This window comes from Puma concolor, chromosome A2 (genome assembly GCF_028749965.1).
Source record: "Puma concolor isolate L17-30 chromosome A2, mPumCon1.1.hap2, whole genome shotgun sequence".
In the NCBI taxonomy this organism is placed as follows: domain Eukaryota; kingdom Metazoa; phylum Chordata; class Mammalia; order Carnivora; family Felidae; genus Puma; species Puma concolor.
The window spans coordinates 107,720,396-107,735,383 of NC_141668.1; the positions used below are offsets into that span (position 1 = coordinate 107,720,396).

Sequence of the window (14,988 nt, forward strand, 5' to 3'; positions counted from 1 at the left end):
GAGGGAGAGGAGAGGGGAGGGGGAGGGAGGAGAAGGGCTAGGGAGGGAGGGAGGGAGGAGGAAGAGAGGAGAGATGTGAGGGGAGGAAGGAAGGGTAAAGGAGGGGGAATGAGGAGGAAGGGAGGGGGAGGGGTTAGGGAAGGAGAAGGGAGGGGAGAAGAAGTGGGGAGGGGAAGGGGAAGGAGGAGAGGGGCAAGTGAGGGAGGGAGAGAAAGGGGAAGGGAGGGGAGACAAGGCGGGGAGAGGGGAGGGGAAGGGAAGAGGAGGGGGAGGGGAGGGGAGAGGTGCAGGAGGAGCAGGGAGAGAGGAGGGGAAGGGGGGAGGGAGGAGGAGGGGAGGGGAGAGCGAAGGAGGAGGGGTGAGGGAGGAGGAGGGGAGGGGCAGGGCCCCAGAGAAGGTGCAGCAGACAGAACCGGGCACTAGGGATGACAAGATCGACTCCCGAAAAGCTGCTTCTCCAAGCGTGCTGTTGTTTGGAAGCCCTCAGAAGCCCCCAGGCGGGTCTTGGGCTCCGCAGAACCAGGGCCAAGTCAGGTGAGTGATGGCGGGTTTTCTCCCCGCAGCTGGCGGGCGTCCTGATGCTAGCAGCCCACTCCCACCTGCGCGCAGCACCGCCTGGCACCTTCACGGACGTCTCCCAAGGCCTGCCGTTCCGTTTTCCAGGAAGACGCCAAAGAGACACGTTCCCCGGTCTTTCCAAGTCTGACCCGTGGGCCCCGGCTTGGTGCTGTGGGGCTTTCTTTATAGTAACGAGCACCGTGTGGTTGGGAATGGTACGTGCACCTGCCCCAGACTTTGAAGTCAGGGTCTGCCGTAGGCGTGAAACTCTCCTTGTCTGTGTGCACGTCTCCACGTGGCCATGGCTCCCTGAGGCCCGTCTGCCCTACGAGGGGCAGGGTCTGGACACTCCTACAGCCTGAACAGGTCCAGCAAGACCGAGCATTCCAGCGTGCTGCCTCCTCCAGGGAGACCCCCAGCCCTCCAAGCGCTGAGCTGCACCCTCTTTCCTCCTCTCGTGGTGGCTGCTAACTCTTGCCTTGTTATTTCAAACTTCCCATCTTAAAAAGGTTTCACTCCATTAGCCAGCCTTCACCGGACAGGTTCTCTAACCTCGGGCTGAGTTTAGAATGGGGATCCGTTTCCCACCTTCCTACTGATCTGCCACTTGCCAATCTAGTCATGTCACACACACACACCAACTTAAACCCCCACCTTGACAATACTCAGACCTGAGTCCTTTTTTTCTTTCAGTGTTTCTAGCTTCCTGGTCACGGCTCATCCATCCATCTAGTATTCCCTCTGCCCGTCCACCCATTAACCCATCCCGCCCTCCTTCCGTGCACGCATCCACCCATTCATCCACAGATCCCTCCCTCCTGCATTTCCTCCCTCCCTTTTCCCTCCATTCCTCCCTCCATCTATCCACCTATCCATTCTTCCATCTACCTATTCATCCGTCTATCCGTTAACCCATCTGTCTATTCATATGTCCACCTGTCCATCCACCTATCCATCCATCAACTTATTCATCCACCCACACAACCCATCTACTCATCCAGCCATCCCCCCACCTCTCCATCCATCCACCTATCCACGTAGCCAGCCAGCCAACCATCCATCCATCCACCCACCCACCCACCTATCCACCCACCTATCCATCCGCCTATCCATGTAGCCAGCCAGCCAGCCATCGAATCATCCCCCACCTCTCCATCTATCCATCCATTCATCTACTCATTTGTTCATTCATGCACTCATTCCACAATTACTTAAAGAATACCCATTCTGTTTAGGCAGTGGTGAAGAGGACATTGTCCACAGTCCATAGAGGATGACACGAGTATAAACAAAGAATTGTAGCAATTTTTAAATTTTGATACATTTCCTTTATTGGATGTGTGATTTGTAACTATTTTTCCCATTCTGTGGCTTGTTCTTTTAATTCTTTTAATGGTGGTATTTGTAGGAAAGTTGCTAATATTTGTAAAGGCCAATTTATCAGTTTCTTCTTTTATAGATTCCACCGGTGTCCTATCTAAAACCAAATGGCAACGCCACCGTCACACGTATTCTCTCCTATGTTTCTTTTAGAAGTTTTGTAGTTAATAGGTTTTAGATTTAGGTCCGTTCTGAATTAATATTAGTATAAGTTTCGAGGGGTGGATCAGAGTCACTGTTCTTTCACGTTTGGGACATCCAGTTGCCCCGGCACCATCTTTAAAAAGCTCGTTGAACTGCCTGTGTATCTTTGCCACCAATCACTTCACTGTTTCCGTGATTCTGGTTTTGGGTCGTCCTTCCTATTCCACTGACCCCTTCTTTTGCCAATCCCACACTGTCTTGATTAGTAGAACTCTATGTAAGTCTTAACGTGGCACAGATGAGTCCTCCAGATTTGTTCTTTTTCAGTTCAGGCTGTTCTTGTTCTTTTGCCTTTCCATATAATTTATAGAATCTGCTCGTTGGTATCTACAAAACGACATGCTGGGATTTTGAGATTTCTAAGGATGTATAAATCAGGTTTGGAGAGAATTGACCTCTTCCCAATAGGAAGTTTTTCAAGCCAAGAATCCTGTCTGTCTGTCTATTTACATCTTTGACATCTTGTAGTTTTCAGCACGTGGATCTCGCACAACTATGCAGTTCTAAAGCCTACCTAGAAGCTTCCTCAAACAACAAGCAAAATAGAGTCCCATTTGTTTTCCCGAGGGGACCAGGAAGTCCTCACACAGCAGAAGGGATAGTGGAGTTGGGCTTTGTTGGATGAGAGGGACCAGCTCACGGAGACGCCTGGGAGCAGGGTCTGAAGGCTGGAGTTCAGAGTTAAGCAGCCGTGATTTGGGGAACGATGCTTGGAGCCAGGAGGGCTCTGAGTGTCATGCTAAGATGATAAGGTGCTTGGACTTTGTCATGAAGAATAGGAAGGCAGTGGTGCCCAGGGGGTCTCTGCAGAGACAGGCTCGTGTGGCTGGTAGAGGAGGAAGCCTCGGACCCACACCTGCTCTCTGAACGGATGGTGTCCTGTCCTCAGGCACTGGGCCTCCCTGCAGGGCTCTGACACGTTGCCAGGGGTTCGAGGGATTTAGGACCGAGCAAGGAAAAAGATATGACCACGAGAGACAGCAACACACACAAGCGGTACCTGGCCACATCTTGACAGGTCGCACAGCACAAGACCGTCCAGAGGCTGTGTCTCAGGGCCACCTCAAGAAAGGGAGAAGGGCAGTGGATGCAGGGAGGGTGGGAGGTGGTCTTCTGTGTGTCCCTGTGACCCAGTGGCGCGAGGGTAGTCTGAGTCAGAGCTCTGGAGGGCGGGAGCACTGTGGGGTCTCACCAGGGGCAGCACCCTGTCTTACCAGGGACAACAACTGGTGACTTTCTGCAGGGTATGCAAAGCAGGCCCTGCATGGCTCAAAAGTTTGCTTGTTTGGACTATTTTTAAAACAGTCAAATGTGCAAAACTTTGAGTTTGGTGCCCACAGGCTTTTTGAGCTAACAAGTTTCAGCCTGCAGTAAAGAAAGAAACAAACTGGGGCCGGTGTGCGGAGACCACAAGGGCGCCTCTTCCTGTCTCCCGGGCACAGGCACAAGCCCACGGTGGGGCACACACATGGCCGGCAGGGCTGCTGAGGACCCCAACCCGATTTTACGTGTGGAAAGTGCACGTCACGTTAACAGTGTTTGTCCTCAGCTGTTAGATACGGAAACATCCTTTATGGTAAGATTTGTTCTCAAGGCTGAATCCATCGTGTTCTGAGTGAGCTTAAGGCACGAGAGGTGTTTTCCTGTTTTGCTAAGCAATTGGTGTCTTACTAAAAGCTCACAGGACAACATCCTGAGATGTGATCTCCACTTCATAGTCTGTCAGGTTAACAAAGCCATGTTGGGTTTGGTAACATGCAATTTGTCTATCTTTTTTGTCCTCCTCCCCAGCTGAGAGGTTCCCTCATGACTCTTGTTCGAAAAAGAAAATCTTTCCAAAGCAAATCCCTTGTGAGTCTAAAGGACGTGACTGCGTGCGTGTGGGGACAGTGCCTGGCCTTGCTGGGACTGGAGCGGCCACAGGGGGAAGAGGCTGAGACGGTCGAAAGTCAGGTGACTGTGGGGCCTGGGTTAGGGGGCACAGTGGCACATTCAGAGGAGGCTTCCTCGCAGAACTTGGCTTTTGGTTATTAACCATGGTGGCGATTCTGTGCCAACTATCTTTGCAAAGGCAGGACATTTTTGGTTGAAATTCTAAGGCCTTGAGGGGATTACCAAGCACGTTCTCTTCCACAAACTCATTATGTTTGGATGACCCTGTTGAGTTAGAAAGGTGGAGTTTGTGGGCGCCTGGGTGGCTCAGTCAGTTGAGCGTCCGACTTCGGCTCGGGTCATGATCTCACAGTTTGTGGGTTCCAGCCCTGCGTCGGGCTCTGTGCTGACAGCTCAGAGCCTGGAGCCTGTTTCCGATTCTGTGTCTCCCTCTCTCTCTGCCCCTCCCCTGTTCATACTCTGTCTCTCTCTCACTCTCTCAAAAATAAATAAAGATTTAAAACATAAATAAATAAAAGAAAGATGGGAGTTTATGATTCCCACTTCGACCAACAAACACACACCACCCTGTCCCTGTAGGGTCGTCATTTGATTTTGGTTTCTGCCACCAGACCCAAACCTCTACCCGAACGTGGGGACTCAGGCACAGTGTTTGAGCCTAGTCACCCTGAGACAGAGGCAGGCACATCAGAGCCAGTGTTTGCACGCCGAGTGCCCAGCTGTTTCATGACTGACAGTCATCCCTCAGCGTGGTTCGTGCAGTCATGATAGCATGCGTTTTTATAGGGCTTCGTTCTGTATCACGTGTTTACCATTCCTTATTGCCTTTAAGTCCATGTAAGAGTCCTCACGTAGACATTCTGAACCCTAACACTTGCCTGTACGTGACACAGTGAATCAGGGACCGAGGCATGCCCGTACATGACACGGTGAATCAGGGACTGAGATGTGAGGATTTGGGCCCAGCACCCAGGTCTCTGACTCCAGGGTCCAGTGAGCTTTCTATGTTTTTTTTTTTTTTTTTTAAAGTTTATCTCTTCTATTTGGAGAGAGAGAGAAAGATGGGGATAAAGAGAATCCCAAGCAGGCTCCACGCTGGCAGCACAGAGACCAATGCGGGGCTCAAACTCACAAACCGTGAGATCATGACCTGAGCCAAAACTAAGAGTGGGATGCTTAACCGACTGAGCTACCCGGGTGCCCCTCCAGTGAGCTTTCTAACAAAGCACAGTGCCATCTAAAGTCAATACCAGTAAACGCTTCAGAAAATGAGAGAAAAAGAAAAAAATCTGGTTCTCGAAGGCACTCACTAATGTGATTTTCTTTGCTTCAGCATTACTACCTGGATGAAGTCTCAGATCTGCTAGAGGAACTTCTGTTGAAGATTAATGGCTTGTCTGACAGCCTGCGACTTCCTCTTCCAGAGCAGCAATCCTGTGATGAGACAGAGGCCAGAGCAGAAGGTGGTCCCTTGGGGAGCATTTCTGCCTAACAAGCCACTGGGGTAAGCAAATGAGGAATTATTTTTATCTCTTTCCTTTATAGCAAAAATGTTTGTTTTTTTTTTTAAGTTCTAAGAGAGGTACAAACTGGTTGCTGTTCCAAATCATGAATTCCATTTGCATAAATATTCCCTAAGGGTGGGTAAGCTGGCGGGAAGGTGTGCTCTGGCCAGAACTGAAGAACCACTTAATAATGAAAAGTGTAGCAAAGGACTTCCAGCGTAAAATGATAGCAGAAATACCTCTGTACTCCCTCACCCCTGATTACAGCCGGAATCAGCAAAGATAGTGAGAAACAGAAATGGAAATTCCATGCCCGCAGACCCCAGGAAATATCTGTGATCCAGAACGTGACCAAGAATCCCCCAAAATGACGGCCAATACAGTGAAAATTAGGCCAAAGGGAGAGAGGACCTGGCCGCTCCCAAGAGCACACATTCTCCAACCTCAACAGCACATGTGGGGGTCAGCCAAAGGCCCCTGGTCTGGAAGAAAAGAGCTACAGAAATCCCCCGGAACCTCAGCCCTCATGGGCTGAACGACAGCCTCCTGTTTCAGAAGCCGTCTGTTGATGTGGCGGCCAGTGGAGGGGCTGTTGGCGGCCCATGGGCCCAGAGCCACTCAGATTCACACACACGGGTTGGACGCAGTGAAAAGGCAGAGGAGCGTGAGGCGTGTTCTCAGGGGGGCTCCCTGAGGTCCAGAGAGAGGCCGTGCAGCCCAGACGCACGGTCACACAGCCCAGTGGTGTGGGCATGCTCCCTGGCCGCAGCGAGGAGGTCCCCCTCACGCAGAAGGGTGTGCTCATGATAAACTCAGATCAACCATGGGACCGTGCGACAGGCTGCTGAGAGAGCAGCTGTTAAAGATGATGGTAACGAAGGAGACAGACCAGGCCAGGAGAGGATCATCACGGACCCGTCAGGCCGTAGGCAAGTGTACTCCACGCACAGGCCTGAATGCACCGAAAAGTTTTACTTCTCTGAAATAAGAGTGCAAAGCCACGATGGAAGGTTGCGCGCTCTCTCTCTCTCTCTCTCTCTCAAAAATAAACATTAAAAATAAGATAGAAAAGTGAATTTCTGCATTAAAAAAAAAAAACCACAAAGGAGAAATTGACAGAGTTGAGGAAAGAAAAGGAGCAGATGGCCGGAAACACAGGCCGAGCAAAAGAAAAATGAATTCACAAGACAGACTGAAGGATACAGATGGCAAATTTGAGAACACTCAGCAAAATGAGATACTTTTATTTTTTATTCTTTTATTTTTTTTAATGTTTTGTTATTTGTTTTTGAGAGAGAGCACGCATACAAGTGGGGGAGGGGCAGAGAGAGAGGGAGACACAGGATCCGAAGCAGGCTCCGGGCTCCGAGCCGTCGGCACAGAGCCCGATGTGGGCTCAAACTCACAGACCTGAACCGAGGTCAGATGCTTAACCGACTGAGCCACCCCAGGCTCCCCTGAAAGAAAAAACCTGTTTAAATGTGCATGTCAGTGGAAAATTGGGCAAATGGTAGGAAAAGCATAATTTTTACAGAATAGGAAGTAAGTTGTCTGGGGAACTTAGAAGAAAAACAATCTATTAAGACAGGACAGATGCCACTTACTGTCTTCGCCACATAAAATAACGGGAGGTTCAGTCCAGAGTTCAGAAGAAATATAGCGTTATGCATTTGTATTCACTCATACCGTAAGGTTAACGTTATTATTTCTAGACTTTAGAGAGAAAACGAAGGACAGCAGGTACCGCTAAATCAGTGCTCAGGGGAAAATAGGGCCGATGCTACTGAGCAGCAGCAAATGAAAGTACGTCTTCAAGTGAAATCATCAGGGAAACGTGCACGCGCACAGGCGCACACGCATCCACGCACACACACGCACGTGCCTGCACAAACCAAGCCACGCAAGAGGAAGAAATCTGTAAAGATGAAAATGCAATTTAATTAAGTCAGCAGCAAAAAATGACCCAAGATGAATCTCTACTTAACAATTAAGTAGAGGGGCGCCTGGGTGGCTCAGTCGGTTAAGCGTCCGACTTCGGCTCAGGTCATGATCTCATGGTCCGTGAGTTCGAGCCCCGCGTTGGGCTCTGTGCTGACAGCTCGGGGCCTGGAGCCTGTTTCCGATTCTGTGTCTCCCTCTCTCTGTGACCCTCCCCCGTTCATGCTCTGTCTCTCTCTGTCTCAAAAATGAATAAACGTTAAAAAAAAAATTTTCCAAAAAAAACAATTAAGTAGATACCTTATTAGCTAACATACAACGAAGTGCGATGGAAGAAAGCACATTAAATGTACAAAATAAAACTGAGAAAATGAAAATTACTTTATGGAAATTAAGTGAATTCTGAAACACTTGGAGCCCGAGAATGGCCCTCGGTACTCCTTCTGCACCAAACTCGAGTCATGCAGAAACCTTAAGCAGCGAGGGAAACAGTTCTTCCAAAGGCACCTTGGCCCAGATGGTAGAAATCTCACCAGACTTAAAAAACACTTAAGTTCAGGATGTTCTCTGAACTGTTCCAGATCGCAGAGACAGAGAAAGCTTCCAGATGTGCTTCTATAGAGCAAAGTAATGCACTGATACCAAAACTGGGCACAAGTGTCTAACTTACAAAGACAAAACCACCACATGCCAGTCTTACTGATGTTGATACCAAAAAATCTAAACCAATAAAACCCTGTAGCAGTGAACCCTACTGATGGAACCAAGGCTTCCGGGAGCCACAGGCACGTATTGCCCAAAATGTGGAACCCCGTCTCCTACAGAAGGAGGGCAGGAAGTTTGTGGGCTCTGTGTGCCACTGGCGGGGGGGGGGGGGGAGGGGGGCCTCCAGGGGGGGGGAGGGGGAGGTGGGCCTCCAGGGGTGGGGGCTCTTCTTTGACTCCCCTTGAGGATATGTGGGTGTCTGAGTAGCTGGGGCGAAGCCGGAGTCCACAGAGCCCCTCGTGGTTTGTCATGGGGGAGAAAGGGGCCGAGAGATTGAGATGTTGTGTGTGACCGCTGCTGGGTTTGCACTTCACACCCTGGAATGCCAGAGAATTGGATAGAACAATTCTATTAAAAAGTTGCTTTGAGGGGCGTCGGGGTGGCTCAGTTGGTTAAGCAGCCGACTTCGGCCCAGGTCATGATCTCGCGGTCCGTGAGTTCGAACCCCGCATCGGGCTCTGTGCTGACAGCTCAGAGCCTGGAGCCTGTTTCAGATTCTGTGTCTCCCTGTCTCTGACCCTCCCCCGTTCATGCTTTGTCTCTCTCTGTCTCAAAAATAAATAAACGTTAAAAAAAATAAATAAAATAAATTTTAAAAAAGTTGCTTTGAGTTACATCTAACTTCTTTATCATTGAGGAAATCGAAAAGCAGATAAATCAAGTTTATTTCCAAAATACATGAAGCACATTAAAGTCTGACTTCAGATCAGTTTTGTAAGATGGATAAGTAAATATTCAACTCACGTCTACACTGAGTGGGCTTAGCATTCTGCGCGGTGTGAAAAAACGGTGGAGAGAGCACACTCCTGCCCCTCCCTCCTGCAGCTGGTGGTGTCCCAGTGGACAGGGCACTGAGGCTGCGTTCCAGCATGATGCCCAGTGCATGCTGATCCTGATTCCCTGGAAGCAGGTATCTAGAAATCATAAAACAGGGCTTTGGGAATTAGTGTTCTCTCAGAAGAAGATCGTTGTGTTTGGAGGTCATGATCTGGGTTAAGAATGCAATCTTGCCAGGCACCTGGCTGGCTCTGTCAGTAGAACATGTGACTCTTGATCTCGGGGTGTAAGTTCGAATCCCACGTGAGGCGATTACTTAAAACCGGAATGCAGTCTTGCCATTTGCCACATTTGGGGCAAGACGCTGAGTGAAGTAAGTCAGACAGAGAAAGACAAATCCTGTATGATCTCACTTACATGTGGAATCTGAAAACAAAACAAGAACAAAAACCCAACCTCATGGGCACAGAGAACAGATCGGTGGTTGCCAGAGGCAGGGGGTGGGGGCAAAATGGGTGCGAAGGGGTCAAAAGGTACGAAGTTCCATTTTAAGAGAAAGGAGTCCTGAGGATGCGAAGGCAACCCCGGTTACAACACCGTGTTTATGTCTGGTTGCTACGGAGAGTAAACCTGAAAGCTTCTCTCTGCAAGGAAGACACATTTTGCAATAATGTGTGGTGACAGATATTAACTAGACTTCGTGGTGACCATCTTGCAACACGTGCAAATATCTGATCCCCGTGCCGCACACCTGGAGCTGACATGTATATGCCAATCAGAGCGACATAAGAGATGTTTACAAAGAACGTGGCATCAACGACCAAACGGGAAACAGAAAACACTGGCGAACAGAATCCAGCATCGGATGAAAAGAAAATGCCGTGATCATATGGGAGTTTTAAACCAGGAGAAGAAAGGTCTAAATATTAGAAACCAGATTAGTGACTTCACGAAGAAATGGCAGACACTACCTTTTGATTTTGTCCATGACTGCAGTTGATGAAATTCAACATCCATTCCTAATTTTTATTTTTATTTTTAAGTTTACTTATTTGTTTTTGACTGAGAGATAGCATGCAAACAGGTGTGGGAGGGGCGGAGAGGGAAGAGAGAGAATCCCCAGCAGGCTCTGTGCTGCGAGCACAGAGCCCAACGTAGGGCTCGACTTCACGATCCATGAGACCATGACCTGAGCTGAAACCAAGAGTTGGAGGCTTAACTGACTGAGCCATCTAGGCGCCCCCATTCCTAATTTTTAAAACACACTCCTAATTGATACAATCAAAGAAGTAAGACTGTATGTTGAGTCAAGAGCCGGTTCTTTGTGTGATGGTACAATGTCCCAAACATTCCCACCGAGGCAAGGACAAGGGGAGGTTGTCAGTTCTGAAGTCTCCTAGGATCACTTTTAAGGGATTTATCTCCTCCCATCCCTGAAGGCGCTTGCCTTGTGTATATATTTAATAGCTCACAGCTGCACTTAGGACGTGGTCTCTAGTCTTCCGTGCACACAGCACAGCCTGTTGTGAGTCCTCATACGGGCACAGCCCGTGGTCACTCACACCGACTCCCTGAGGTTCAAGAACAATCGCACTCGAACACTATCAGAGGTGCAGGGTGCCTGCGGCTCTCACGTTTCTGCGCTGTGACCAGCTGGCCTGGAGCGGGACGGAACCAGGAATGTGCTCGGCACTGGAACTGGCCGAGCAGGCCGGACGGCACGGGACAGACCCTCTTTTGTATGATGTGATCTGAGGAAACAACCCGCTTGAATTTCCTAACCTCGGACCAGCTGGTTTTCATCTCAGCCATTAATAATTAAGATTCGTATCTTTATAAACTGGAAGGGTTGGATGCCTGGTACTACCAAAGCCACCTGCAAATCACACTGTCCTTTGTCTTCTCTCGGTGACTCAGTGCCGTGAACTGCCGTGGGGCTGCCCGCCTCTGCCGCCGTCCTCCTCACCCGCTGGGCGACCGTACAGTGTCGCAGCGCTCCCTCTCGCCAGCCATGTCCGTCGGGCCCAGAGGACAGCGGCACACCAGCGGGTGCTTCTTATGGAGCAGGACGCCTCTGCCCCAAATGCTTCCTGATGCACAGGCCTCGTCATCCCACCCCCCTGGGACACGCTGCTTTGCCGGAGTGGCCGGGCCACCGAGACTTCGATGCAATTTAGAGATGCCAGAACGGTTTTTCCTATGTATTTTCCTCTTGACTCACTTTTCTGAATATGGCTGAGCAAGGCAGGAGCATCTAGAAGGTCAGGAATGTCCTGACCGCAGGTTATAGTCTGCCTGAGCGGTTTTGGTCCTTTTTAAAAGTGTAATTCATTAGCACCCACCTGCCAGGAGGGGAATTGGGCAGTTGGTGTAGCTGTGGAAAATCTGAGCTCGCTTTCCACATCCGGGTACTGGTGACCGTGGATGTGGGTGTACGATGGGGGCTGGTGCCCGATCCCCCACGGCCTCTGCTTTCAGAGAGGTTTGGGTGTGCGCCGCGTGAGTCAGGGACGGTCGTCAGGACACAGGGAGCCATGGAAAGGGTGGACCTCCTTCCCACGTCTTCCCCGAACTTTGCCAGTCTGTGGGCCATCCTAAAAGGTATGTAGAAGGCTCGACTCTCTTTAACATGGGTGGCCTACAAGTGTCACAGACACCTGTCCAGGAAATGGCCTGAGCTTCCCCCTCACATCCAGGACTTTCTGTGATGACAGTCGGGTTCTATAAACACTGTCCTCCTGACTCACGATCCCAGATATCTGAACATGCGAAACTCAAATCCTCGAGAAGAAAACACATGATGAAGAGTTTAAGGAAATACCGCTTGGCCTGAACACACGGCATGTATGGGTAGTCACACACCTGCTGGGTGGGATTGGGTTTTAACCGCGGGCTGGGTGGGCGTTGAACGGCAACCTGTCCTCCTGACATCTTGTGTCCCGTCCTGTGAAGGAGGCTCTCCAGGGGCCTCTCAGAGAAGGACCTGCTGCGCCCACACATGCCGTGTTGTGCCCGGGCTTGCTACATAGTCACTCAGCCGGGTTTTCATTCGCCTGGCAGGCAGTGCTGTGTAGGGCGCAGTTCAGGGCCTGGGGACGGGGGTCCACCGAGAAGGCAGTCTTCCTGGAACCTGGAAAATACAAATCTCAGAATTCGGGGCAAAGTTCTGAGCGACTTTTGTCCTACCTGGATCTGGCACACGACATGTCTCTTCACCGGAAGCCGCGAGCAGCCATCGATGACGCAGACACTGGATTACAGTGAGGCGTCGGGGCGCCGGGCTGGCTCGCACGGTGGAGCACACGGCTGCTGATATTGGGGTCCTGAGTTCGGGCCCCGCCCTGGGTGCAGAGGTGACTTTAAAAAATAATAAAATCTTTAAAATAAAGGAATAAAATGAGGTTTCCCAGGAAGAACGTACTTCCCCGTAATTCCCAAGTTTCACTCGATACATGAGGACGAGATGGCTCCTGGATTTGGCTGATGGGACCCATCATCCCTGCTGGTCTGCCCGTGAGCGGTGTCTCACCTCAGGGCTTCCTACAGGGCCCAGTGCTCGGCAAGTACGGAGTAATCAGTTATTGGCAAAAGGAAGCTACTAGAAACAGGGAAAATAAATAGGGCAGAATGTTAACACGTGATTCTGAGTAAAGGTGTAGGGGTGCTCAAGTGAACTGTTCTTGTTCCTCTTTGTGACGTTCGAGATGATTCCCAAGTGAACAGCTTTAGGGCACCTGGCCAGCTCAGTTGGTGGAGCGTGGGACTCTGGATTTCGGGGTCCTGTGTTCAAGCCCCATGCTGGGCAGAGAGAGTACTTAAAAAAATAAAAAATAAACAAAAAGGCTCTGTTGAATCACTCAATGGCAAGATGACCAAACGCTGGAGTCCCAGTTACGGGTGCGATTAGCTTTGTTTTTTCTAAACTCTTCTCCACGCCTGTCTTGGAATTTTTCCCTTCCATTAGCATCACAAGAAAAGCTAATTAAGTTTAGGAGAACTATTCAGAAGTGATTTACAAATGTGTAATATATTAGAAGTGGAAAGAACCAGACAGAAATATTCAGACAGACAGACTTCAGAGATAAATTTCCTCTGCTTTCAGGATTATATGAAGTCTGCCCACGATAACTTCACAGGACAGACCGTTGTTGTTGGGGTTGATTCATTCCTTCCTGGCAGACAGAGCTCCAGCAAAGCTGAAATATTATTGTTAATCCTTTTTTTTTTTTATTTAGATGTGTGCTAGAGCAGCACCGGAGACACTTGGATATAAACCAGGACTTCTGTGTTGCTATGAAAACATCATTTATTTACTTGAACCAAACGATCTCATAGTGGGAGCCAAGAAGGTTGAATTCCTCAAGACTAAACTTCACCATTAGCCGCCTTCCTTCTCGAGAAGTTTCTGTGTTAGCTTGGAGTCTTTCAAACTACAGTTATTTCCCAAAATAATAAGTAAAATACTGCACCTGTTTGCCAGGGTGGCTGCAGCAAAGTCCCAGAAACACAAGTGTATCATGTAATAGCGTGGGAGTCCTGGAATCTGAGATGGGGGTGTCACTGGGTCCAAATTCCCTGTTTTATAAGGACACAGTCACCTTGGGTCAGGCCCCACCCTCGTGACCTCGTCTTTTTCTTTTTAGGTTTATTTATTTACTTTTGAGAGAGAGGGAGGGAGGGAGAATGCCAAGCAGGCCCCATGCTGTCAGCACAGAGCCCAATGCCAAGCTCGAACCCACGAACTGCGAGATCATGACCTGAGCTGAGATCAAGAGTCAGACGCTTACCCACCTGAGCCACCCAGGCTCCCCCCGTCATGACGTCATCTAATGCAATCATCTTCAGAGGGAGGTCACATTTGCGGGCACTGGAATTGGCACCCCACCTTTTGGTGGGGGACCCATCACGAAGACCTTTAAGCAACTGTAGATATTCAAAGACAAGGGTTATATCATTTTAGTTAATTTCAACTTTTTGCGAAATTTAATCCCACTGATGTGACGAAAGAAAAACCAAATCCTCAAAAACTTCACAAACTTCTTCTTTTTTCCTCGGCATAGATTCTCCTGTGGGGAGGCCTCACAGGACAGGTGTTTACATATTGGGACATGTTGATGATCATAAAAACCATAGAATAAATGAATCATCTGAGTTCTTTGGCTCTGAAGAAAATCAGGCAATAAGCAAAAATGAATTCTTTAAAATAGGAGCACGAGTGGGCCTCTCCTTAACACCACTTGGGTGTACTGGGCGCCTGGGTGGCTCAGTCGGTTGAGCGTCCAACTTCAGCTCAGGTCATGATCTCCCGGTCCATGAGTTCGAGCCCCATGTCGGGCTCTGTGCTGACAGCTCAGAGCCCAGAGCTGCTTTGAATTCTGTATCTTCCTCTCTCTCTGCCCCTCCCCTGCTCATGCTCAGTCTCTCTCTCTCTCTCAAAAATAAATAAACATTGAAAAAAAACACCACATGGGTGTCTGTGCTCCTCACCATGAGTAAGGACTCAGCGCATTCCCCATCAGCTTGGAAATGAGCGTCTACCGTGGTAGATTCTAGTGTGGAAGTTCACAGGGGTTCTTACCACTCGTGACGTGTCCTGAGGAGCTCTTCCCGCATTGTGACATCCAGGGACGAAGCAGGTAGTTTGCAGTGGGACCAAGGGGAGAGAACGAGCAGGGTCTAGAGCCTCCCTGGCTGGCATCCCCTGGGTCTTTCTCGGATGGAAGAGGAAGCGTCTTAATTACAGCAAGCGCCGTGAGCGTGCCCGACCCAAGAACATCACCACTCGCTGCCCCCATGTGGGAATTTATTGGACATTCAGAATTAAGGTAAATGTAGAGGGCGCCTGGGTGGCTCCGTCCATTGAGTGTCTAACTCTTGATTTGGGCTTAGGTCGTGATTCCAGGGTTGTGGGTTCGAGTCCCGTGTCAGGCTCCACGCTGAGCACAGAGCCTGCTTGGGATTCTCTCTC

The 14,988-nt window shown here is 49.7% G+C and overlaps 1 protein-coding gene across 4 annotated transcripts in view; it reads left to right on the forward strand.

Annotated features, from left to right (window-relative positions):
* The window catches only part of PKD1L1 (polycystin 1 like 1, transient receptor potential channel interacting), a 126,719-nt gene extending 112,547 nt beyond the window's left edge, over window positions 1-14,172 (forward strand). For all 4 annotated transcript variants that reach the window (XM_086697127.1, XM_086697128.1, XM_086697129.1 and 1 more), the window contains 4 exons: window positions 564-773; window positions 3,934-4,095; window positions 5,369-5,539; window positions 13,256-14,172. In XM_086697127.1, the coding sequence (XP_086553253.1) occupies window positions 564-773; window positions 3,934-4,095; window positions 5,369-5,527 (531 nt within the window). In that variant the 3' untranslated portion in view covers window positions 5,528-5,539; window positions 13,256-14,172. The remainder of the gene's footprint in view (window positions 1-563; window positions 774-3,933; window positions 4,096-5,368; window positions 5,540-13,255) is intronic.
* Window positions 14,173-14,988: the final 816 nt, after the last annotated feature.